This window comes from Falco biarmicus, chromosome 3 (assembly GCF_023638135.1).
Source record: "Falco biarmicus isolate bFalBia1 chromosome 3, bFalBia1.pri, whole genome shotgun sequence".
NCBI lineage: Eukaryota > Metazoa > Chordata > Aves > Falconiformes > Falconidae > Falco > Falco biarmicus.
The window spans coordinates 114,649,396-114,672,354 of NC_079290.1; the positions used below are offsets into that span (position 1 = coordinate 114,649,396).

At 48.5% G+C, this 22,959-nt stretch overlaps 1 protein-coding gene across 2 annotated transcripts; it reads left to right on the forward strand.

The window, feature by feature from the left end:
* Positions 1–289: 289 nt before the first annotated feature.
* YTHDF2 (YTH N6-methyladenosine RNA binding protein F2) lies at positions 290–22,380 on the forward strand. Of its 2 annotated transcripts, none has more exons than XM_056332232.1 (5): positions 290–606; positions 866–890; positions 1,285–1,364; positions 5,570–7,150; positions 11,539–12,368. In XM_056332232.1, the coding sequence occupies exons 1-5, from the start codon at positions 580–582 to the stop codon at positions 11,749–11,751; spliced, it is 1,926 nt and encodes a 641-aa protein (XP_056188207.1). In that variant the 5' UTR covers positions 290–579; the 3' UTR covers positions 11,752–12,368. The 2 variants fall into 2 exon arrangements, with proteins under 2 accessions (XP_056188207.1, XP_056188206.1); XM_056332231.1 differs by lacking the exon at positions 11,539–12,368 and adding an exon at positions 21,437–22,380 and having other exon boundaries at positions 293–606.
* Positions 22,381–22,959: the final 579 nt, after the last annotated feature.

The following is a 22,959-nucleotide window of genomic DNA, read 5'->3' on the forward strand; positions in this document are numbered from 1 at the left end:
CTCCCATCCTCCCGAGTGGGGGGCGGGGCCTTGCCCTGGGGGTCCCCAGCGCGGCCGTGGCCCCTGGCCCCCCGCCCTGTGGCGCTGAGCAGGGGGACGGGGGGTGCGCAGACACGAGGGGGCGGGAGCAGCAGCCGGGCCTCGATTTGCCGGTTTTTGCCGGAGAAGCGCGGCGGGGCGGCGGGCGCGCCTGGCCCTTTAAGAGCGGCCCCGCACACACACGCCCGGCCGAGCGGCGGCGCCGATCCCGCCGGTCCTCCACCGGCCCGGCATGCACTGCGCTCCGCCCCCCCCCCTCCCCCCCCTCCCGCCATTGTGCCTAGGAGCGCGGGGCGCGCGCGCGGTGCCGCGTGACGCCCGGGGAGCGCGTGTGGGCGCGAGGCGGCGGGCCTGGGCCATAGACGCGGGCCGGAAGGAGAGGCGAGGGGGTGGCTAGAGCGTCGCCCCAGCCAGGCAGCCGCCGCGGGCGAGTCGGAGTCCGCCAGGCAGCCGCGCCGCGCCCGCGCCCGGACAAAGCCGCCGCCGCCCGCCGCCCCGCCCCGCCCCACCCCGCCCCGCCAGCAGCCCCGCCGCGGAGCCATGTCGGCCAGCAGCCTCCTGGAGCAGGTAGGAACCCCGCCGCCACCGCCCGGCCTTCCCCCTCGCCGCGCCGGGCCTGGTCCGCTAGGTGAGGCCGCGGCTCAGGGCCTAGTGGCGGGGGCGCGGGCCGGGCCGGGCGGCGGCGGCCTCCCCCCCGCCTCCCCGCCCGCAGGGCCGCGCCTCCATTGTGCTGCGGCGCGGCCGGGCCCCCAGCCCGCCGGGGGCCGCCTCGCCCCCCTGACTCACCGCTCTCCCTCTCTCTTTCCACGCCGCGCCGCCGCGCCAGAGACCCAAGGGCCAAGGCAACAAAGGTGAGAGCCCGGGGGCGGCGGGGGGGCCCGGGGGCGGCGGGGGGGGCCCGCGGGAAGCTGCGCCTTTGGGGAGCGTGCCCGCGGGGGAGGCACGGGGAGGATCCCCCCGCAGTCGGCGGGGCATGGCCTCGCCTCCCCGCGCCTTCCCGCAGCGGCGTGGCTGCCAGGAAAACAAACCCTGGGCTGGGACGCCCGTCGCCGTGTCCGGGGCTGCGGAAAGTTTGTGTTCAGGGTGTTTGTGCAGCGGTGGAGTGGCTTTCCGCTACCCGCTGGGCTACGTGTGGTGTATTAGAACGAGGGGGAGCTAGTTATGAGGTTTGTCTCGTAAATAAGCTGGCAAAATGTTCGAGTTTATCGGCAGGGTTCTTTCTAACGTGCCGCATCTCTTCCTCAGTGCAAAACGGATCTGTGCATCAAAAGGATGGGTTAAACGATGATGACTTTGAGCCCTACTTGAGTCCCCAGGCTCGGCCGGTGAGTAGGCGTACCTGCTAACGGGTAGGAAGCACCAGGAGCCCGGTGGCTTCACGCTGCTCTCTAGTGAAGGCAGCTGTGGCATCCTTGTGTTTCCCCATCTCCACTGCTTGCGTTTTGGTGTTTGCCAGCTTCCTTGCCATTTTATACATGCTTTTTTCCAGGCAGAAAACACTGAATGCTATTAGGTTGAGGTGGGGGGAGGTATAAAGGTTTTTAAAACTTCTCAGGGGTGTAAGGACTTCTGACAGTTGATGTTCAGCTCTTTTTGTCAATGTAACTGTCTCGAAGTTGCAGTTTCTGCTGTTTCATTTTTAGTGTTATGACCTTGTTTCCTTGCTGGTTTCTGGTTCTTTACACTGTCCGAGGAGATGCACTACGTTGAGTGGTGAAATTGCCTCGCACAATGCAGTTACGTGCCGAGGGCTTTTGGAGGATACCATCAGTGTTCTTCTCTCTCTACCGCGTGAACTGAAAATGTGTCTCATGGGGTTTTCTGTATTTTTCGTCAAAAAGACCTACAGAACACACATGTGCTAAAGGCTGTTAAGACTTCTTGAGAGCTTCAGTTAGAAGTTGAGCTGGAGAGCTTGCGATCAGCTGCTGAAAGCCAGTCTTCCAGCTACTTTTCCTCTTAACTCTATTTACGATTAGCTCCACTGGTAGCTGGTTTTTTTCTTTGTTTTTTCTTAATGAGCAGTAGGAGAGTGACACTATAACAGATGGAGTTCAGCTGATTAGGTGGTACAAGTTAGCATTCTAGATAAACATCTGTAGTGGCACTGGAGCAGTTAGTTCATTCTCAGCATCTCTTTCCTCTCCAGTTGTGATTAGTAAAAATAAGCTGTTCTGGTTTTCCCTATCTGTATTTTTTGATCATTTTTACTAGTCAACGTATTATTTTTTTTCATAGAACGGTGATGCATGTTTTATTGGAACACAGGAACAGGTTTCTGTCTCAGTTTCTTGTTGAAAATCTTTGGGTGTTTTCCTAGTTTGTGCTGAAGATTTGAGATTAGATATTCTTTAAGGTCCTGTCAGATGTTCATAATCTTCAGAATTCAGTCTGTCCATTAAGATAACTTGCTGCATTCAGCTCCCTAAAAAGTTTCAAGCCTAAATGCCACCTGCATAGGGCAAGAGAGTGTGATTACTTTCTCAAGTCTTGAATAAAACTGGGTACTTTCCTCGTAGCTATCAACTAATGGTGAGTTTTTTCTATCCCAGAAATTAACATCGCCAAATTCCAGCTTCCTTGTGAATGTAGATGTATTTCCTGCAAAGCGTAGCTTTATTTAAATCTAAAGAGAACGAAGGTTGCTGTAATGTTAGAAGCAACATGATATTTTACCCTATTTTGTGTGTTTGATGAAGAACTTCTGAATATTTAGTTTCTTTTTGCTTGTCATACTGGTAAAAATAGGTTTTAAAAATAAGGAAGTGATTGGAGCATGCCCCAGGAGGCAGAGCAGAGCTGTTGCTCTAGAAATTCAGCAGGAGTGAGGTGAAACAGCCATGTTAACTTTGAATGGAACTTTAGGGCAACTTGTATCCCACTTTCTCACCATGTTGTGTCGCATGTCATCTCTCATCCGTGTTTTGACACTTGATAGAATAGAAAACAAAACCCTGGGGTTCAGTCTGGAGAGGGCTGTGGTTCTGCTGAGCCAACCAGCCAGGCTCAAAACCACAAAGGTGTCGAAGCGTGCACCTTTTTTCTGAAGGTGGGAAAGGGAGTTACAGATATGGCTCTGAAAAGTAAATTAGATGAGTAACGCCAGTGCTTTCTGAAATTGCTTTTTGAACTCTCCACACAAGCATGAGGTAACCATGTTGTAGAGTTTCATGGCTCTTCATTCAGGAGCTTGCTGTTTCAGGTGCAACTTTTAGTAGCTTGTCAGCCTAGTAAATTAGGTTACTGTGTATTTTAAAGCTCAGATACACAGTAAGTCATTCTTCAGCAGTTTAAAAACCAAGCTTAACAGCAACAGTAAGCTTAAACCCTGGTTCTAGTCTGAGGTGAAGAGGAATTGTGAATTTGAGGAAATAACTGTACAAAAATTCTTGGCCATTGCAGAGAATTAAAAGCTGGTGACATTTTATTTGCATGCTAATCAGTAACTGTGTCGGTTGTGCGAGTGCAGGGTAGCAGTGCGAGGTGGGGTGCTTGGTAGCAAAGTGTAGTTCTAGACATTCAGGTAGGGAACAGGAGCAAGCCTGTTTTGAATCTGCTTTGAGCTGGCAGTGCTCAACTGTTGTTCAGCTCCTGTGCTCTCTTACTACGTGAGTGTGGGTGGTGAATACTTCACAGGTAAGAGTTTAATACAGGCTGCGTTAAAATGTCTCATGAAGTTAAACATGTAATGGCATGTAATAAAATATTTTGAGGGGACAAGGGGACAGGTTTTAATCTGAGAGTGATGTGTTCCATGTGCTTTGAGGGAGAAGCCTGCGGAGAGAAAACGTCTGCTCTGCCTGCTGGGCTCAGGTTTTAGGGGTGGGTCAGCATGTTTATGTTCAGTTAAAGGCAATTTCCAGGAGTCTACGTTGTCACTCCTATAAATGAAGGTGTTATCTTTTGAAGAGACTTTGCTGGTTCAAAATAATTTATTTTTTAAGTTCCTTCATTTGCCTTACAAATTAGTGTCAGTATTTGTGCTCTTGGAAGATTGAGCCCTGAAGACTGTTCGTTGGTGTGGGTTTAGCAGGTCTCAGTTCCTCAGTTAGCAAAACTGTATCCTGGGTAAGAGTTGTGTTACTAATTTGCTCTTGAGATCCCTTTGGGAAAACAGAGAGTGTCTCTGCGTTTTTGTGCATTCACACCATGAAATACCACAGAAAGCTTTTTGGTGTTTTATACAACAAAACAAACCTTGTCTCTGAAGACATTATGTTAAATAATTCCTATTAATTTTTGTAAAGTTGGGGCTGGATTAGCCCCAGACTGTTGCTCTCAGTGGAAGGTGGAGTGGCAAACCCAACTATTTCTGGAGGGTGCAAGAGCCATCTTTAGAGCCTCCGTAGATTTCAGTATGGCATGAAGTCCTTTGGGAGCTGCAGGTGGCACGTGAAAACATGATTCAACAAAACATTGTAGTAGAGCCTGCTGCAAGCCAAGCTTTTAAATGGGAACTGAACCTGACTTTCATCTCATCTGCATCGGGCTGACATGTAAGCGGCTGTGTAGCGTGAGGCTGTCTGCACACAGGTTCAAATTACTGGATGATAATGTCCATTAGTGTGGCTTTAACTGCTCCCCGGAGGGGACATTGGTTTGAATGAAAAATGACAGACTTTTTCATGTAAGCAAATCTTGGTGATGTCTGAGAGTTCCCCAATTGTAAAATGAGGCATTTGGTTTTGTAACCTAAAGGCTGCTTGGATGTTAAAAGGGAGACGAAGGCATGGAGTGGCTTTTTGTTTTTCTCCTCTCTGAATCTGAAGCCTGGTTCCTTGTGCAGCTGCTGTCACCATGCTATGAAAGGTTCCTATTGAAACCTAATTGATTACTCCCCGTTTTCAGGTATTTTTTTTTTTAGTATGTGCCCGCAGCACTGGAGCAGTTTGTGTTTTGAGGAGTAGGCTTTAAATCCCTGTTTAATTGCAAGTTCTTGGAATATTATGAGCTCTGAAACTTTAAATTGTGGGGATAAAGCTGTTCTCATGGGTAATAAGTTTAAGGAAGGCAATTAGGAACACTCATGATTTTGGCAGTGTACTTCCACTGGGTCTTTTTTTCTCCATATTCCACTTCCCTCTGCATCCTTCACGCAAACTCTCCCTCAAGCAGCAGGATAAGGGTTGACGAGTACATTATACAGACAAGAAAAGCCCTCGTTGGTAGTAGCTACAAAAAGATGATGATAATATTTGGATGCTAGATAAGATACTGTTTTTATAGCCTGAGCAGGAGCTCTAGGGCAATCTGCTGTCCAGTCCCGCATCACGATCACAATGCGTTCCCATCTCAGCATGGGAAGCTTGCTAAGTAAGCCTTTGTGTTTCACCGTTCTGGCAACGGAACAGTTTTTAGAGCACTCCTAACAAAGGCAGTATTTCAAGGCCAGGCCTGTTTATCTGCCCAGCCCTAAGGTAGGGAGGGGTGGGGCACGGGAAGTCTTAAGATGGCTTTTTATTCCTGGTCCCTTGAAATTTGTTCAGCTCATTCTAACTATTCAGTGCTTATTTCTTGTTTTTTTTTTCAGAATAATGCATACACTGCAATGTCCGATTCCTACTTACCAAACTACTACAGTCCCTCCATTGGATTCTCCTACTCCTTAGGCGAAGCTGCCTGGTCTACGGGGGGTGACCCACCCATGCCCTACCTAACCTCTTACGGACAGCTGAGCAACGGGGAGCCTCACTTTCTCCCAGACGCGATGTTTGGGCAGCCGGGGGCCCTTGGCAGCACTCCATTTCTTGGGCAGCACGGCTTTAACTTCTTTCCAAGTGGGATTGACTTTTCGGCTTGGGGGAATAACAGTTCTCAGGGACAATCCACTCAAAGCTCTGGCTATAGTAGCAATTACGCCTATGCCCCTAGCTCGCTGGGTGGAGCCATGATCGATGGGCAGTCTGCCTTTGCTAACGAGACGCTGAACAAAGCTCCTGGCATGAACACCATCGACCAAGGGATGGCAGCTCTGAAGCTGGGCAGCACAGATGTTGCGAGCAGCGTCCCAAAAGTCGTCGGTTCCGCTGTCGGTAGCGGATCCATTACCAGTAATATCGTGGCATCTAACAGTTTGCCTCCAGCTACTATCGCTCCTCCCAAGCCGACCTCCTGGGCTGACATTGCTAGCAAACCGGCTAAGCAGCAGCCCAAGCTGAAGACCAAGAATGGCATTGCAGGGTCGAGTCTTCCACCGCCTCCAATAAAACATAACATGGATATTGGAACTTGGGATAACAAAGGGCCGGTGGCAAAAGCCCCGTCACAAGCCTTAGTTCAGAATATTGGTCAGCAGCCAGCCCAGGGGTCCCCCCAGCCTGTGGGTCAGCAGATCAATAACAGCCCACCGGTGGCACAGCCTTCAAGCGGGCAGCAGCCCCAGCCGCTGCCGCCGCCGCAGCCAGCCCAGCTGCCTGTGCCGCAGCAGACGGCCCAGCCCACTCGCTGGGTTGCCCCCCGTAATCGTGGCAACGGGTTTGGTCAAAACGGAGTGGACGGTAATGGAGTGGGACAGTCTCAGGCCAGTTCTGGTTCTGTTCCTTCCGAGCCGCACCCAGTCTTGGAGAAGTTGAGATCCATCAACAACTACAACCCCAAGGATTTTGACTGGAACCCAAAACATGGCCGGGTTTTCATCATTAAGAGTTACTCTGAGGACGATATCCACCGTTCCATTAAATATAACATCTGGTGCAGTACAGAGCACGGCAACAAGAGACTGGATGCCGCCTATCGCTCCATGAATGGGAAGGGCCCTGTTTACTTACTGTTCAGTGTCAACGGTAGCGGTCACTTCTGCGGAGTAGCAGAAATGAAATCTGCTGTGGACTATAACACGTGTGCGGGTGTGTGGTCCCAGGACAAGTGGAAGGGACGTTTTGATGTCAGGTGGATTTTTGTGAAGGACGTTCCCAACAGCCAGCTGCGGCACATCCGCCTAGAGAACAACGAGAATAAACCAGTGACCAACTCCAGGGACACTCAGGAGGTGCCTCTGGAAAAGGCTAAGCAGGTGTTGAAAATCATTGCCACCTACAAGCACACCACCTCCATCTTTGATGACTTCTCACACTATGAGAAACGCCAAGAGGAGGAAGAAAATGTTAAAAAGGTAACTTGTTTGTCTGTCTTGGTGAAGTCCTGCGGGGCAGGAGATGGAAGAGGGCTGCCTTACGCTGTACTAAATCCAGGGTGTGAAGACATGGGCTTCTGAGCAAGCTTGGTGGGCATCAGTTGGCCTTTTGGCTAGCTGCGTGCTCACACATGGAACCCGCTACCCAAGTGGCAGCTCCTGTTTGGGGTGGAAATGCGTGCCAGCACCCTGGCGGAGCAGTGTGAGCAGGCTTGTCCAGGCCCTGCCTGCAGTCGACCGCCCTTCGGTTGCTCTAAATCTCAGCCTTCCCTGAGCATGTGTTCTAAACAAAATTTATTTCTGTGCTATTGTCAGCTCCTAGATCAGAATAGTTTAGAGGAGGAGAACAGTGGGGGGTTTGAAGGGCTGTTAGGAAACAGAGCTGGGTCTTTGAACGGCCGCCTAATCCACCCCCTACCCAAAGTGGGGTCAGCGTGACAGATGTTTCCCACCACTTGTAAAACCTCCAGGAACAGCAGTTCCTGTCCCTCCCCAGGCAATCTATTCCTACACTTAATTATCCTTCCTGTTAGAAGGCTTTGTCTAATGCCCAACCTAAATCTCCCTCACTGCAATTTAAGTCCGTGAGTGCTTGTCCCCTCTCCGGTGGGCACGGGGCAGATCGTTCCGTTCCTCCTCACAGTGAGCTTGGTTGTACGTGAATCTGGTGGGCTGCTTGCATGGGCGCTGCCCGGGAGCATGGCACGTGAGCCATGCTTGCCACCTGCCCGCAGCTGCGCTGGGTTGCTGCATGGCTCTGGCTGCTCGAAGCCTGCTGTCATCATTGATTCGTTATGGGAGGATTGCTAATTGACAATTCTGCCCGAAATTCAGTGACCAGTGGGCCTCGAATCATACTTGGGTACAGCTGTGTTAGTCACCTGTGGCTGACCTTCCCCACAATAGGGGTCTTGCTGGGATTTTACCAAAACAGTAGTTACAAATTAGCATCAGCACAGCTTTCTGGTAGTTTGCCAATTTTCTGATGATCCCTTTAGCTTCGGCAATGGGGAATTTTCCACCCAAGGGTTGAAGAACAGAATTGGGAGCTGCAAGTGCTCACAATGACAGTGAATTTTTTTAATATCTTTTACTTGGAGCATTATCTGTATAAATAGCATCACCCATACGCAAAGGTGGTCGCGTTTTGCATCTGATACTGTAGCACTTAGAGCGCTTGAAGAAAATCTGTAAGGGAGGAATACATTGCAAGGTGTGGAGGTGTAAACTTGATTTTTGTGAAAGCCTGAATATTTTGCGTGACTTCACATCCTAAAATTGTTCCATTTGGTATCCAGCTGTACTGAAGTGGTGATTTCTCTTTTACTAACTGAGGTTTTGAATGTAATCAGAAACCTGGTCTGTGCAGGACATCTTCGGAAGTGTGCAGGACTTCGCGTATGCCTCAGATCTGACTTGAAGGAGGAACAGTTTGCACTGTGAGAGGGGCAGACCTTGGCACAGTGGGAGGAGGCAAGGGAGCGGGGGAATGTTGCTGCTGGGCGAGGGATGGATGGAGGATGTGGAGAGGTAATACTGGCTAAATACAAGCAGGCAGCAAGCAGAAGGAAGAGCAACAGAGCGGGGAAATGCTGAGGGAAAAGTGGACGAACTGATAGTCTCTTCTGCAGGAAAGCTGCTGTGTTTGTGAGTTGTTTGTAATGTCAGAAGATCAGTACAATACTAAAAATGGCTTAGCAGTTTTCTTAAAACTGTAAACTGTCTCTATTCATCTTTCCAATTGCATTTTGAGGTCTCCTCTCCTTTCTTCAGTTTCTCTTGAGAGACATGCTAGTGCTTGAGGGTCAGAAGCAGAAATGGTAGCTGATAGATGCCAAGTGTGCCAGCATCTCCTTTCTAAATGATGTTTGAGTTGATTTGGTGTGGCAATCCAGCGCAGAAGTGGTTGATTAGGAAAACTTGTTCTTTGAAAGGGAACTTAGTCATATCTCTCTGGAATTCATAGTCAAGGAGGGAGTCTTGTAGATACAAAACAGTTGGTGTTTGCTTTTTACCATTTACTCACTCTGTTGCATGCTCAGGGCCCCTGCCCTGTAACATCCGGCACGGAGGAAGTGACTTGGTCTTACAGCAACAGTTTGACCTCCTCAATTGCTCCCTGACGCAGCCTTGAAGATGGTTGAGGTTTCTCTTAACTGCTTTTTCATGGTTTCATTGAGAAGCAGTTGGTTTTGCTCAAGGAGGGTTTTGTGTTTGGGTTGGTTTTTTTCCTGGAGTGAATGCTGATGGTTACCCTGGCACTGTGGGTGGGGAAAAAAAGCCCAAGCCATGCTATGTCTGCCTTGAAGCGTCAGGTAATCACCTGGATTAAAAAATATATCAGAAAACAGAGCTGAGGCGCTGGAAAGTTAAAATGCTGCTGTGGCGCAGCACCCTGCCTGCGGTCTGTCAAGCTGCTTTTGTGTTGGGGAAATCCCATTGCTACCAGCTCTTTGTCTCTGCTACCAGTCTTTGGATGGCAGCAATATGTTAATGTTCTGCATTCCTGTTCCTTCAAGCTTAAATGTCTCAAGGTTTGGCTTGTTTTGAACTTTTAGCAAGCTGCAATTGTTTCACTTGGCTTCAACTTGCCTAAACCTTTGTCTGATTTGCAGTTTGATTCCTGCTCGCTACCCGAGCAGATGGACAAGCTCTTGTGAAAGTCTGGAAACTCTTGAATAATCTTTTATACTTCTCACTGTTAGAGTCACTTCTTCAGAATTCCCTAAAATAGTTCCAGGAAATCATATGAAAAATGCTGTGCTTGGTATTTGTGCTGTTCTCCTTGGCCGGCGTAGGAAGGTAGACAAGTCAGTGTTGAAAACACTTGAAATCATGCTCTTATTTGTCCTTTTCTGTTGCCTGTGCCCATCTTGTCCTCAGAGGCTAATCTCCATTTCTCTCAAGTGGCTTGCTTTGCTCTACTAATCCAGCTTTTTAAAAGGTTTGGATGTTCTCCTGACCCAAAATGATGAAGCTGACTCCGGTGTGATCCTACCTGGAGTAGCTGAGGACTTCCTGAAACCTGTAACAGCTGCTTTTATGGTAGAGCATGTCACCAACTTCTGTAAGAGCTGTTTTATCTTTGGGAAAAAAAAAAAAAACCAACCCCAAACAAGAACAACCACCACCTCTAGCCCATAGCAGTACACTTGTATTTCTAGGAACCTTGCAGACCTCAGTGTAAAGATCTTAGATTGTGATCTGCTTGCATGCAGAAGGTTAACAGCATGTGTTTTGTGGGAAAGCAATGAATGTATAAACTCTTCAGAGAAGTTTATCATTGTTCTTTCTCCCGTTGCCTTGCCCAGGGTTGGGTACTTGGCTACTTGCAGGTTGCAGGGATTTTAGGAAGGCTATCCCATGAAAACCAGTCCTGTCCCTTCCAGGACCAGAGTGCTCAGTTGTCAAGTTTGCAGTTGGTAGGAGACACTTCGAGTAGGGACCTCAGTGCCAGTTGAGTCAGGATGAGCTGTGCAGGATGGGGTGGTTTTTTGTGGGGTTTTTTTTTCATGCTGAGGTATATACCAGCCTTGAAACAGAAAGGTGTGATTTGTCATACTGGAGCCATTATTTCCAGAAATGTGCTGCTTTGTCTCAGGTGACGCCATCTGGTGGTTAAAGGAGTATTAATAGTGACAAGTGTCCCTGCCCCCCTTAGAAGATATGATTTAAGGGGCAAAACTAAGTGGCGTTACATGAGCCTGTTTGAAACTGGCAGACTGTTTCACAGTTGCTGTAAAAAAAGGAATGCTTGCTGATGCAATTTGTAAAGCTCTTTATTTCTTCCTAATTTGTAACTTCCGAGGGGAGGAGAGAACTTATTTCCTGTAGGGTGAGCTAGCACTTTTCTCCCACTGTTACAGTCATCCTGGCTAGTGCTGCATTTGCTTTGGCTTTACCGTATGCAGCAGGCCAGTGTTGCTGACTACAAGATTCGATTCCTGGATACTGCACATCCAGGCGAAGCCAGCTTACCTGTGGCAGCAAGGGAGCACTGCTTGACCTCGTACAGTTCCTCTCAGCCCGTGGTCCCGAGGCTGTTTGCTCTTTTCTGCTCCACATCCTGGCCCTAGCAAAGTGAATCGACTGACTCACCAGGACAGAACTTCCTTGCTGCAGATACCCTCTGCTGTTCAGCAGTGCACATGGTTTCTCTCAGTTTGTTTCCAGGACTTTTAAATCCTGTACATCTGTATCCATGCTCATATATTTGCTCAGTAATAGAGGAAATGGAAACCATACTGCTTATTCTAGTAGTTTGGGACTGGCTGTTTGACGTAAGGAGTGCTTTGTGCTTAGATATTTTTAAGCCAGCACTACAAAGCCCTTAACAGCATTCTCGTGTATTTTTGGTTGCATTCTAGCTTTGTTTAAAGGCAGGAGAAAACTGGAGGGGAAGGCTTTTAGATCTGGCTGGTGCTCTAATCTGTGTTTTCCTCTGTAAGGCAGGGGACTTTGTTTCCTCATCCCTAAAACAGGAGCAGCTGGGAGCCATTTCACTGCAACTGAAGTGGAAGTTGAGTGGTGGAAGGGCAAGCCTGTTGCACTTGCCTCAGAGCCCTGCCTCTCGCTGTTAACACCTTGTTAGCAGTCTTTAAAATAATATTTTAATATGACATTTTGTTAATATTATAAAACAGTAAAATACAATGTTTAAAGTTGACTTGCTGAAGTTGGTTCGAGGATGTGTTGAGATGCACTGTTTAAAATCATTTTTTTGAGGACTGGTGATGGGATTTGAAGCTGTTCTTCTCTAGTCACTGAGCCAGACATGGTGAGGAGGTTTTGCACCTCGTACAGGTATGGCCTTAGGCAGAAGGAGCTTATTTCATGGCCTGTTCTAGGGAGCTGGTTCCCAACTCACTTGTTGGCATTTAGTGTGAGCAAAGCTCTGTGCTCCCTTCCATCCAGGTTATCTTCACATTGGCTGGGTGATTTCTGCTCTAAGTTGCAGAATACTCCAAACTGATTGTTCTTATAAATATGTTAATTGCATTCATTATGAACATACTAATGACTTCAAATGAATGTCTTAAATTTTAAAAAAAAAAAAAAAAAAAAACACAACTGTACTTCCTTCAGCAGCCAAGTTGAAATTGCATGTGTGTGGCAGATTCCCTAGAAACGAGGTGGAGGGTTTGGTGCGTGAGAATGGAGTGTGTAAGATGTCAGCAGCAATGGCTGCTTCCCCCCATCCCCCCCCACCAAGCGTTCCGGCTAAATCGCCAGCGCTGAGGTTAATAGCTATGACCCAGGCGTTGTGGTTAGAGTTATTTTATTAACAGCTACTTCTCCAGGAAAAAGTAGTTTTCCTTAGAAGATAAGTATTTGCCAGCAGTTTTGTTCAGTGAAAGCACCAGGACTGGTCCTGCGCAGTTCCCTGGGTTTTCTGTCTGGTGCAGAAGTTCAGTGGGTCACAGGACGTTGCTGAAAGCTGATTAGGATCCCAAGAAGACTGTTGAAGTGCATTGGTATGTGAGCTTGTATATACGCAATACGTCAAGAATAGCTTCATGCACAGTGTTCCTCACTTGTTCTTAATGAAAATGTAATTCTGCAAGGGTTTGTTGTCTGAAAGAAGTGGCTTTCTTTTCTGTCTCCTTTGAAGTGTTGTGTGACAGGTATTTGTTGGGAAGCTTCTTGTTCTATTCTGTGCAATTCTTTTTGCCACAATTACTAGAGTCCTCTCGTTTTCTTGGATGCTCTTGTTTGTACCTGGTAGTGATTGTACTATCTTATGCTTTTGCGTTAATAAACCAGTTCCTTAGTGGTGCAAAATGCTGGATGCTTGCCAAGCTAGAACAGTGCCACCCTGCTTTTACTGTAGCAAAGTTACCCAGGGAAGTCTCCGTTAACAAGGATTGTCATTATCCAGGCTGATTACTGGGATAGAGAGTTGATTGGAGCTCCTTCCAGTGACTAGCGCCCAGTGTGAGGCTTTTTAATTGGTGTATCAGTCATGTCATATTGCGTTTGGGCAGTTAATAATAAAGTGCTTCGATTTTTGTAAACTGTTCTTCAGCAAGGACTCGGAAATGAAGACTGTGTTTCTGGTTCCATATCATTAGAACTTTTTTATTAAAAGGATGATGCTGAGCTTTTTTTTTTTTTGTGGTTAACTGCAGAGCTATTTCTTGTAATGTAATACCAGTTTAGAAGACTTAGATAAAATCTACCTAAAAACCCTTGTATTTTGTTTCTAATCTTTAGGGGAAAAGAAACCACACTACTTTAGTTTCCTTCCCTGTGTGTATCTGTACACACAGGGAAGGCTCTGCTTTCTCAGCCCTGTTGTTTGTAGTGTGATGCCATCTCCTCTAAAATGACTTCAGAGAATTTCTCATCATCACTTGCAAACTCTTAAGAAATCGTAAAGTCCTGCTCATCAACCTTCTGGCTGGTGCAAGCCAGCCTGATTTGGGGTTCAGCTGATTAGAGTGCCATGTTCTTGATATATTAAAGGAAGAAACAAAAAAAAAAAAGTTGAAATATGAAGCTGTGTTCCAGTGAATACTGCTTTGTGTTCCCTTTCAAGTGGCAATAAAATGAGGGTATACACAAATGGCTATAGGGAGTTCATGAATTCAGCTCTTCATGGTTGACAGAAGTAGGCAAATGGATCTCCTCTTATCCTTTTATAATAAGGAATACTGTGATGTGTTTTTCTTGTAGCATGAAGTATTTCTTCTGCGTTATTTGGGATGGAGGTAGTATTTTAGCCTCAAACACAAGAACAACTGCAGCGGGTCAGACCTTAAGTCTGTGTAGTGTCATGTTGCGTCTCTTGTGGCTGCAAGGTCTGCAGGACTCAATAGAGACCCTGCTTAAGCATCTTTGCTCTTTTTCCAGGTAGAAAGCTCCATGTGCGGCTAACAATAACATGGTCAAGCACAAATGTCTGAAAGGGCAGTACAAGCACATATTTATCCATCTCTGAAGGTTTTCCTTACACTTCACAATTTGTGGCTCAAGAATATCTTTGACCCAGAGGATGTATCTTTAGTAGCTTATGATTTCCCTTGTTGTCCACAGGAATTTGATGCATTTCTTGAGCATGCTCAGGATCCTGTGGCAGCAGGATCTTCAGCTTAATTACATCATGTAGGGAAACACGTCTTTTTGGTTTGCTTTGTCTGCCTCGTGATACTCCCTAGTTTTTGCACTGGAAGGGGTGGTGAGCAGTTGATTTCAGTGTCCTCTCTGTGTCTGCTCTGCTTTTACAGTTGTCTCTCTTCCAGGCTTGAGAGCTAGAGCACCGTGGCTGTGCAGATGGAAGCCCTTCTGCCCTTTGCTCATCCCTGTTGTTCTCTTCTAACCCTTGTCGGGTGTTCTGCGTGCCCGTAGGGATGGAGAGGAGCGGAGCTGCATGCTGCTGGGGGTAGAGGTGCTGCTTGGGTTTGTATAAAGGCATAGTGACGTGTTTGGCTCCAAGTGATGTTTAGTTTTCTTGATGGTGGATGTTTTCCATGTTTCACATGGATGCGGGGGAAAAAAGCAGGGATTTGGTATGTGACTTTGAGGGTGGTTGGAGGGATGTTTTCCTGGAGTTAAAGACCGTAACCCTGGCCTCATGTTCCCGATGGTTAATGGTCATTTCAGAGCCTGTCATCTTGGGGTCGGATGGTGATTTTTCCCACATGTCATTTGATTTATCTAAACCAGGTAGACCAAATTCCCTGTAATGTTCAGCTGCTTTTTGTCACAAAGTCCTCCACTTCTTCAGTTGGCCGCTGTTTTTATAACTCTGCATAGCTTAGTATCATCGGTAAACTTCGTCACTTTATTATTCACTCCTCTATCTAGATCTCATATGAATATATGGAACCATGAATTCTAGTGAAGCTCCACAGGTTTTCTCCACACAAGATCATGCAGCTCTTGCGTGGCGTGACAGAGGGTGGTGCAGAGGCTTTACTAACTCTACAGCAGTGACGATTTTGAAACATCAGAGTGGAAGTCCTTCCTTTTTCTAGAGTCACGTGGCAGTCATTTTCTGGTGCTAATACTTATTGTGTGAGCTGTGATTTAAGGTAACCAAAGTAATGAAATGCATTTCATGTGAGCCTAAATGAGAAAAAACAGACCACCGTTCTTCTTTTTTAAAAAAAAAAAAAAAGCACTTTACTGTATCTGGTTTAGGTAAAGACTCTGATGTGAAGCTCAGAGTGAGCCCCTGGTAAATGCTGTCGGTATTTCAGTGCTATTTGATTAAACTTTCACATTAACTATTCCTGTTACTTTTGTCCATGCTATTAATGTTCTTTCCCACTTTGTGAGGATTTTGGTGCAGGCAGATAGGTCAGTGCCCTGCCCTGCGGTGGGAGATTGAGGTGCCCCAATGGGCAAGCGTTGGCAGACTGCAAAAAGAAAGATGGCAAGCTTCTCATCCCTTGTAGTGACAGGGAAGAATAAAGACTCCCTGGTTTAAGACAAGGAGAATTTTCTGCCTTTGTAATGACTTGAAAAGGCTTGTGGTGATGTTATTTTGCTTCTGCTCCAAAGCCAGCAAGTTGTCCTCGCATGGAGTGCCACTGGGAGTCCTCCCCAGCTGCTCTGTGTTGCTCTTTGCTCTAAATATTCATCTATGTTCTCAGCTTTTACGCCACTCTTGTTTCCTGCACAAGTTTTGCCCTGTGGGACGAGGCTCCCTATGGGAGGGTAATTATAAATGTTTATGGAAATTGGGCTGCTTTACTCCTGCAATCAAATGTGATGTTTAAGCAAGAAGAGGTACGTTCTTTGCAATTGGTTGCATCAGTTTTAAAGGTGCCTTGCAAGGTGCTAGGGAACAGTGGCATGCCTGGTGGTATCTGACAGCTGGGACCACCTTGCTTGTATAAAACCCACTGCAGGGGGAAAGTCCTGGCACTCTTCGGGTCCTCCTCAGCCCTAGCCCCAAGCTAGGTGCTCTGACAGGGTAATTCAGTGTCTGACATAAAGTACGTGGCTGCTGTGGCATTTACGTTCCCTGGTGTTAAGGTATATTGTGGCTTACACCTGCACCTGAGGAATTGCCTCTTGCTGTTCCATATTTATTTTCCATGAGTTCATATCCTGACTGAACAGTGAGGTGACGAGCATGTAGCAGCCCCGTGGTGTACTTGGGTTTGGAGAGGGAGCCAGAACTTCCTACCTGCCCAGCCATGCACACTCAGTGTGGTGGTAGGGGACACTCTGGTGCTTCCCACTGCCTTCTGCATTTTTGGGGACAAAGCCTGAATTGCAGGGGCTGACCAGGCACAGTTGCATCCCTGCTTGGCTCACACTTTTGCAGTGATGTGAGTTTACCCCTTTTGGGATTCCATGGGTGTTTGAGTTTGCTCCGTTAGATTTTGATCTGTAAAACAAGAGTTACTTTTATTGGCCTATCTCCTGTCTTCGTTCTTGGTGGTGAGCTCTGTTATGTGAGTGGGGAGTAGGTGAAGATGTCTGACTATAACCAGATCATTATTTGATTTTTATCCCCTTTCCGAGATGAAACAGACTAGGATGTAGCTTTTATCTGTAACTCTGATGGCTTTCTGATGCTGACAACAGGAAAACCTCATATTTGGTTTGTAAATCATTTAGGACTTGAGGCTGTTTGTGGAGCAGAAGAGCGTTATAAAGTGATGCATGGTCCATCGTTTGTGCATGCCTTGAGCTGATCCTGCTGGGAGGGCAGCGCTGGGCACATTTGAGGCAGCCGGCTGCTGTAACTCCTGGGTTCTAAGGCACGTCAGAAGTTTGCCTCGGAGACAGAAACGCATGGAAATCCAGCAGTGTGCTTTGCTAGGATCACATCCAGTGTGCGACAGGTGGTGGTGTGAGCAGCAAAACGCCATGTTGTCGCAGCAAACGTCGTGGGCTGTCAAACGAGGTGTCTGGTGAGAGTTGCGTGTGCGTGTCTCAAGGCTGGTATTTGATTGCGGGGTATCTCAGCCCTTTGGGGAATGATGCTGATAGCATAGACCACGCTCCAAGGAAGTGATCTCCTGCAGTTCCTTTGTGGGCAGGTACTGGGCAAGTGATACTTCTTGCTTGTAAGACTTTCTCAGTTTGAGGCTGAGACAGCTTCCTGGCCTGCCTGATGTCTGCAGGCAGCTACGCCGTGCTCCAGGTCAGCTGGGTCCAAATAAACCACAGTTGGTACGCTGCCCAGCTGGGAGCCATGCTCTCGGTTGTTCTCAAGGCCCTCCCTTTCGTTTTAGTCTTCTATTTCCCTATCTGTAGTGTGGCAATAATATCCTTACCTTTGCCAGAGCAGTATTGAGGTTGAATGTTGGTTGTTAATCAGGGTAAGAGCTCTGAAGAAATGTGCAGTGTTACCGCCTATTGCCGTCATTTCACGGCATAAACTCTTGAGCCTTTTGTTGTTGGCTCCCCACAGTGTGACTAGATAACATAATCTTTCATCAGCCTTCTCCACCAGCTTGTTCAGTCGCTATTATCAGGACCTGGCTTGTGATATTGCTGCATCCCCCCTCCGGGGACAGCGGTGATGTGACTGAAGTGGTTTAAAGCGGGATGATTGCAGAGGGCTCCTACTTGGAAATGTTTGCCTCGTGTGAGCTTGGTGCCTCTGAACACCACCAGCCCAGAAGCACGCTGGCCGTGATGTGTGGGTGTCAGCGCTCGATTGAGCCCTGGCCTGCATCTTCCCAGCCACTGGTGTATCACTCTGCACTTCAGTCATTTCAGTGCTGTGGTGCTCCTGCCCCTCTGGTTGCTGAGGGGTTTGGTAGGTGGGAGATGAGTCTGAGCTGGTGTCTTTTCCTGCTGCTCCCACGTGGCTCAATAAGACATGGCCCAGGTCTAATGAAAGTGCAGCTGAAGAGAATAAAACACGTTCTGGTGGAATATCTCTGCCCCGACATGTAGTCCCCGGGGTGAGGGCGTGCAGATACTGCTCTGCCTTCCCCTGGGCTGTCCCTTAGCTGGGTGGGCTGTCTGTTACACCATCCCATGGCCTGTGATTTCAGAAGAGGATGAGCCAGGAAGGACAAACGTTTGTAACACTGCAGACCTTTGCTATGTGTTCTGGTACATCTGTTTGCTGCTTTGCTACGATTTGGGTGCTCACTTGTTACTCCATAACACCCCAAGGACCAAGATGTGTTCATGTGCTGCAGTTGGGCTGGTGGATGGGACAGTGTAAAAATCCTGGCTACCCCCTTTTCCAGGAGGAGACTGCAAGCGAGTGGATGTGAATCTCCCAGAGAAAAGCAATGTTGAAATTAGCAGAGAGCCGTTCCTTCCCTGGCAGCAGTGCCCTTGGCAGCACCTGCTTGACCAGGCAGAGCTCTTGGCTGGCTGGCTCGGCACCTCCCGGAGCGGAGGCTTGGGCTCCTCATGGAGAGCAGGGCAGGACAGCTCGAGGTAGGTATGAAGTCAGCCCCTCGAGCCCGTGGCAGGTGTGGTTAGATGTCAGGCTGCTGTTTTCTGTGGCGTGCTCCTTAGGGTACTGTTGGCAGTGCTGCTGGAGGGTAGCAGTACTTCTGCACCAGTATTTCCAGGTTGAATAGCAGGAGGTTTTAAACAGTAGGCTGGGTTGAGAAAAACCAGGCTATAATCTATTCTGAAGATGTTCGCTTTGGTCCCCTCTCTAGCTTGGGGACATGGGGATATCTGCTCTAGCCTCTTCTGAAGGTGTGGCGCCTTCTGTTCTGGCACACTGGGATTTTGGGGTGGGGGTGGGGGTGTCACTTTTGCACCAAGGCTCGGTCCTGTTTCCTGCTCCTTGTTAACCATACACTGATGTCAGGAGCAGCTTCGCCTTCACAGCAGGGAGGAGTGACTAATCGTTGGCCCATCTGGTCAGCTAATGGGGTGACACTCTCAGCAGGACCCTCAGCCTCTGTCTGCAGCCAGCCCAGGACACTGGCCCTGGCCGCTGATGGAGAGGGGAGCGATTGAACCTGGCAGCCGGCTTATCCCGTGTCTGCATTGGGGAAGACGGAGGCATTAGCTCAGGCACTTGTGGCTTCTTCCTGAAGGAATGCGTCACGTTGCCATCTGTCCTTGTTGAACGTAACGTGCTGGCTGCTGAGCCAGGCAGCAGAGAAGGAATAGGGCTTGGCACCTTCCTTCTGATTTGTGCCTTTCCCTGCAGCGCTTGTTTTACTTGGTGTTCAAGACTGGCTTTGCTTTCTACCATGGTAGTTTTATTTCACTGTTGTGCAGTGGTGGCTTTTTAGCAACGGGCTCGGGCCGACTTAGTGGAGAAGAGGAGAATTTCGTTGACTTACGTGAGGCAAATATTCTTGAGGAGAACGTGTGCCTTGATCTAATCCCTCTGCCCAGAAGGCGGTCTGTGCGGTGTCGCGTGGGGCTTGCTTTGCCATCCGGCTCGTGCAGAGGAGTTGGAGCTGGAGTCTCCGTGGGCCATGGTCTGCATGTGGCTGAGGGGCTGCCACAGCCTGGGGTGTTGTTTTGGGCTGGATGCAAGGCCTTCTTTTTTGGGAAGGTTCCTAAGAATGGGTGGCTATAAGTGCTGTTAGCCTGGGATTGAAGCTTCTCGGAGACGTCCTGGATTTAGCGGTGGTGGCAGAAGACTTATTTCTTGGAGCAACCCGCATGCTTCTGGCAGAGGCTGCCTGCTCCCCCCACCGGGAAGGTGCCCCTGATCACCAGGTTAAGGAGGGGCAGAGGGAAGCAGGCAGGCAGCGCTGCAGCTGCCCTAAATTTGGGGGACACAACCCTGGGCAGAGCAGCAGACTCACAGGGAAGCATCCAGAACTGAAACAGCCGGGTGTCAGTTTCGGAGCCCTAACAGTGTCCCTTCTCTCTGAGTGACGTATGTTAACACAAGGGAAAAGCCACCTTGTCCTGCTCTGCCAGCAGGCATCTGCTGCAGGTGTTGCCCTGCTCTGGAGGCAGGATGGACCTCCTGAGACTGGCTTAGGTGGGGATTAACTCATTCCACCTCTGAGCATGGGAGCTGGAGCCAAAATGCCTTGGGTGCTCTTCGTGAAGAGACTTCAGACACCTGTGCTCGGAGAAGATGCAGTTAAGAGACAAGGAGGAGCATCAGCCCAGAGCCCTTTAGCTGTTGACAGGTTTTATTTTTGAGCTGGTATATGATCTGGAAATGGTGTTTTGAATGTGGGCTGGACAGCATCTCTTAACCCTTTGGGGTAGCGTAGACCCTCCTCCTTGCAAAGTTTCTCTGTTAAACCCAATCAAAGCCCAGAAGAGGCTGGCCTGTGGTACGTGGCACAGGAGAGGGTAAGTCCTTGATGCCTGGGTATATTTTGCGCTGTGCTGCCTGTTCAGCTTGGTGTAAATGTTTGCCTGGATGGTGCGTTCCGTCGGTGCTGGAAGAGAGATGTGGCTGAATGCCAAGGGGGTGGTAGCAGCAGTCAGCGGGAGATCCCTGTGAACCTGTTGGTTTTCAGGTGAGACGCCATTGGTAGGTTTCAGAGTTACTGGTGAGGTGTTCTGCTGGGAGCTGTGGGCTATGTCAGTCCCTGCAGACAGGCAGATGTCCCTGGGTTTGAGCTCCAGTCTGCTTTGATGCGCACATGGGAGTTCAGGTGAGGCCACGAGGTCTGTGCAACACCCGCAGCGCCTGGGGAGCTGGGCTGCCCTGCTCCGGCAGCAGCTGGGTGCAGGCAGAGCTGTGCCACACGCCCTGGCATTCATTCCTTGCTTCCTCTTTCTTCTCCCTAAAGCAGCGCTGCCTGATCCCGCAGCGCTGCCAAGCCCTGCTCCCAAAGCTGCCCAAGCCTTCCCCAGCCCAGAGCTCTGCTTTGCGACGGCCGAGGTACCTTGTGGGTGCAGAGGGTCTGTGCCATGGGGTGGGGAGCTTTGCCTCCCCCACTCCCAGCACCCACTGACTGCAGCTGCAAACTCCAGTAGTGACAGACTCACTTTTTTTTTTTTTTTTCACCAATTCTTCCTTGGTTGGTGTGGGTTGGTTTCTTTTGTTCTCCCATTCCTCTTTATGCTGTTAAACCTCCTGCCTGGAGCAGCCTGGTGATGTCTGTCCTGGGGAGAGTCCAGAACTGTGCTGAAGGATGCTGCTGTGAGGAAGAAGAGCAGAGCTGTGGTACGAACAGCCCTTAGAAAGCAGAAGCACAATGAGCTGGTAGACCTTGGCAGTGTAAATACATCACATTAGCCCATGCGGTTGGAATAGCTCCTTTGCAAAGGAAAATACTCTTCTCAGACTCTGCTCACGTGGGACAGGCCCCCGTCGCAGATCCGCCTGTTGAAATGCTGATGTGTGACAGCGATGAATAAGATTGCTCTCTGCTAACAACATCTTTTTTTCTTTTGCAGGAACGCCAAGGCCGTGTCAAGTAAAAGGCTATTCCTCCCACAGAGACTGCAGCAGAGATTGCATCCCAATTATCTTTCAGAGAGAGAAAGAGCAAGCAAAAATATTCCGGAGAGAATTAGGACTTTTTTTTTCTTAATTTCATTGACTTCAAAAAGACTCTTACAAACTTGCAGTTTAAAAAAAAAAAAGTATTGGAATTTCACAAGACATAGGACATAAAAAAACAAAAACAACAAAAAAAATCCCTTCTAGGTAGAGTATAGGTAAAAACTGTCCCCTTTCTTTTGGCTTTGGTTGTGATTTCAGAGCATACGCTTTGTTTTTTGTCTTTTTACTATGTTTTTTTCGGATTTTAAAGTCCGTATGCCTTTTTTTTTCTCCTCTAATTTTTAAACCCCGCTGCTTCCCTTCCTTCCACCCCCTCGCGCCTCCTTCCCCTGGTTTTGACATTTGCACTTGGAACACCGAGTTGTAACATCCACCATGGAAAGTGGAGTAACTTTTTTTTTTTTTTTTAATTTCCCCCTCCTGGCCTAGAAGAGGAGGAATTCTACAAGGAAATTGGGGTTTTGGCCTAAGAAGAATTGAACAGAAATTGTCCACGAGGTTGTGTCTTAAAAGGTGGTTCATTTTTCTCTGACCCTTTGTTACTCAAAAGTCAAGTACTAGGAGTCCTAAGAAATGTTCTGTTCTTGTGCATTATACGGATTTACAGATTAAGTCTGGGTTAATTTGATTTCTGAAAGCTGAGAACAGCAGTAAAAAACCTGTTTTGTTTACAGCAAAATGAATTTTGGACAAAAAAAAAAAAGAAGAAATATTGTAAAATGTGTAGTGACTATGTTTCTTCAGTTTCTTGTTAAGCCAATGAGGAATGGGCGTTGCCTTTCTTTTCACCATTAATCACTTCTCAATAATAAACGTGAGATCCTGTTGAGCATCACTGTTGTCTGCTGCTCCCTTTTCAGCACTGCCCCTTCCTCGGCCCAGCGAGGGCACGTACCTCCCGCTTCCCCTCTGCATGGCAGCTCGGGGGGGTGCTGCTCTATCATACCTTAAAATAATGAGCTGTGGGTTCTCCCTGGGTTTGACGCAGGGTGCTGTGACCCGTCTCCAGGCATCCCAAGCTCGGTCCCAGCCCATTGGGATCGGTTGCGGTGGGAAGATATGCGGTGGTGTGGGCTGGCACCGAGCGGAGCCCCTGCCTGTCCCGAGCCAGCCCCCCCCCCCCTCCCCCAGGGCAAGCGCCTCGCCAGCCAAGATTTGTTCCCGTTTCATGTTGGGGGTTACCTGGTTCTTTCCAGGTGTGTGAAGTGCAGGCACCCGCTTGCCTCCCCAATCACCTCCCCTGGGAAAAAACTGCTCGTGGTCAAGAAAGTAAAAAATCCAGGTTTTCTTGTTTTGGCGGTTCGCAGGGAATAAGAGAGTCGCAAACGGATCTGAGCCAGTAACAGGGCTCTAATTGTCAGTGGGTTGTCCTCAAGGAAAATTGTGCTATATTGAAAATATCTCAATTATTAAA